This window comes from Hipposideros armiger, unplaced genomic scaffold (genome assembly GCF_001890085.2).
Source record: "Hipposideros armiger isolate ML-2016 unplaced genomic scaffold, ASM189008v1 scaffold_289, whole genome shotgun sequence".
NCBI lineage: Eukaryota > Metazoa > Chordata > Mammalia > Chiroptera > Hipposideridae > Hipposideros > Hipposideros armiger.
Genome location: NW_017731639.1, coordinates 28236 through 31213, shown reverse-complemented (window position 1 = coordinate 31213; position 2978 = coordinate 28236). Strand labels below are relative to the sequence as shown.

General features: G+C 53.0%; 1 protein-coding gene across 5 annotated transcripts in view; it reads right to left on the bottom strand.

Annotated features, from left to right (window-relative positions):
* DCTD (dCMP deaminase) overlaps positions 1–2647 on the bottom strand; it is a 31862-nt gene extending 29215 nt beyond the window's left edge. Inside the window, exons 1-4 of one of the 5 annotated variants that reach the window (XM_019658764.1) lie at positions 2415–2576; positions 1783–1902; positions 699–813; positions 207–342 (exon numbers count right to left, since the gene is read on the bottom strand). In XM_019658764.1, the coding sequence (XP_019514309.1) occupies positions 207–342; positions 699–806 (244 nt within the window). In that variant the 5' untranslated portion in view covers positions 807–813; positions 1783–1902; positions 2415–2576. The other 4 variants (XM_019658766.1, XM_019658765.1, XM_019658762.1 and 1 more) reach the window with 4 other exon arrangements.
* Between the last annotated feature and the right edge of the window lie 331 nt (positions 2648–2978).

Below are 2978 nucleotides of genomic sequence, written 5' to 3'. Positions count from 1 at the left end.
TGTGTGACCACCACACTTCCATTCATTGGCTCTCTTTGGAATTTAAGAAATGGGGACAGGAAATCCTAGTTCGATAGAGGATTTTTTTTTTCCTTTCCAGCTGCTGATGACTGAAAAGGGAGATGACGCTTTCTGACCAACTATAGCATTTCAACACTCACCAGGGTTACGTCACTAAGCAGAATGGAACACAAAGCACAACCTACCATAAGGGTATTTGGTATCCAGCTTTCTCTCCGCTGTCCTCCTCCAAGGCAAGACGTCATCACTGCACCCATTTGGCATTCCATTGTATCCAATCCCAACAATCTTGTTTTCTGCATTCACAATGCAGGCTCCAACCTACAGGGAAATATGCTCAAAGGCTTGGTGACTTCGAGTAGCTGGAGAAGCAGTCAATGAAACCAGAGGCTTGCAGACCTCCAAAATGGGCAGTTCAGTGGCAGTTCCCACAAGCCAAAGAAAGAGCACTCCTGACCCCAGGGCGGGTACAAGAGGCAGTGCACGATAGCACATGACAATTTACTCTCTCGAAGGAAAATGTAAGCATGTGGGAATGCAGCACAAAAGACAGCAGTTTTATTCAGCCTTTGTAAACTGACAGGTGTAAACCCAGTCTCTTCCTTTTGTAATGTGCTCGCTTACAGGGTATCTCTGTGTCTGGGACGGTCCAAAAGTTCTCCATAAAACTCACTTACCTGGGAGTTTGGATCTTTGCTTCTCTGTGCCGATAAGAAGGCCACTGCCATGAAATACTCAGGCCATTCCAAATAGTCCTCCCGTTTCTTGCAAGGAACCTCACTCATGCTGAGTCTACAAGGAAAACATGACAAAACAGCAGTGGAGAAAAGCATTTTGGTAAATCTGCTTTCCAATTCAACCCAACCACATTTCAACTTTGTATCTCCAAACTCAGCGACACCTTCACTTAACACTCACAAATCAGGAATCACAGAACATGGATCCCCAGACATGGGCTTTTAAGAAAAAATTTAAGAAGTTACTATTTCAGGAGTTTGAAGTTAGCACATACAGCTTCACTTTTCCAAATATTACATCTATTTACTGTTTTGTCATAGGATTTTTGTTATTGTTAATACAAATGCCTGCCCTACAAATTCTCATCCTTCACCTCTCTCTGTCTTATAAAATGGAGCCAGCACAATAGGGAGGGGGGAAGAACATTTATTGATCATCTAATATATTTCAGATACGGTTAAAGGTTTTACATAGCACCTCACTCAAACCTCATTCCTAGCTAAGGTACAGAGTAACAACATCTCAGAGACTCCAAAAACTTAGGCAACTCTCCCTAAATCACACAGGATTATATCCGTGCCAGTCTAATTCAATGTGGAGCTGTCCCAACTCTGACATTGATCAGAAAATGTGTCCCTTCCATTTCCTCTTAGTTTCCCCAGACGGGACAGAGTTCTCAACTCTGAGTGCTGAATCAAATGAAGAGAAACTATGAAAAGTGTCACGTTTTAGTAACATGGGCTTTATGCATGAGCAGGCACAAGCTGCTGCTACAACAGGGAGAGCCCCTGAAGGGGACCTACAACTTCCAGTAAAGTGGGTCCTTTCAAGGACAAGGAAGGAGGGCAACACAAGATTTAGGTAAGTATCACCGAGAAGTCTCCAGAAAGCCTAGACGTTTGGGCTAAAGGAAAGTGAGTACTTCCCCCACACTTCAAGCCGGGAAGCTCATGCTAAGGTGCAGAGCAGCAGTGGGCGAGGCTGGGATGCTGGGAACTGGTGGGTATTGGGAACCAGGCTCACCCACTGATTATGTTGCCCGAACTCTCAGAAGCCTGTGAATCCTCTTAGTTCAAGCGATGCTGCACTGGAACCTGGCTAAAGGGTTCGCACCATAATCACCGTGGGGTGCCAGGAAAGTGCCTACTACACAGGAGGCGGGGAAAGGGAAGGAAAGGAAGGAAAGGAACTTATCCTCCACCGGGCGCCTTCCCCGAGTCTGGTTCAACGCTCGTTGGTGCCCCAAACCCAGCCACAGAAACAGAGGAGGGACAACTAGTCGGGGGACATATACCTAGTCACCGGCCGGGACAGAACCCAAGCTCCCCCCCTCCCCCCTCAATTCCGATCCCGGGACGAAACCACGCATTCCCACCGCACACGCGAGCGCAGGAAGTGACTGCCACGTTCAGAGCCGCACATCGACCCTCCCGCGTCTTCCCGGACGGGGAGAGCCTCCCGCAGGCCGCGCTGCCCGCCACGAAGTTCGCCGAGCACTCCCGGCCCCGCACTCGTGTGCCGAGAAGGGGACGGGCTCGGGGGTTCCTCGCCCCAGGCCTCTGCCGCGCGCCCCGCGCTCCAGCCGCCCCCCGTGGCGCGCGGGCCGCGTACCCGCACAGCCGGCCCCCGCCCACCCTCGGGTCCCGCTCCGCGACCTGCAGGCCGGCGCTCGTCCCCGCCGCGCCGCGGGAAGGAAGTCGGGAGAGGAGGCGGGGCCGCCGCGTCGCCGGAAGGCAGCCCGGGTCCCCGCGGCCGCGCACTCTGAGGGGGTCGGGGCGGCGCGCACCGGGCGGGGTCGCCTGGCTTCCTCGTCCCGGTCGTACCGCGAGCTCGCGCAGCCAGAGGTGTTCCCGGCGACCTTTGGGTTTTGCCCCCGGCCTTGGCTCTGGGTCGCGCATGTGCGCCCGCCCCGCCGCCCCGCCGCCCCGGGTCGTAGGATCCTGGAGCCTCCGCCCGCGCTCGCGGACCCGGGTGTGGGCGCCGGCCGCTCCAAGGCTCTGACTTCATAACCGTTGCATTTTTCAGATCTCTGAATCTGAAGGTTGGGTGGTTCTTGTTGATGGTGAGGTGTTTGTTTTTTTCCCCCCACCTGAATCCACGGTCAACTACTTAAAGCTCTCGCCACAGTTATGGACGTAATACGTGAACAAAAAACGACGCGAAAGAATCTAATGCAATGAAACTGAAAGGGGCGGGAAGTGAGATCTGGTTTTGTCCTC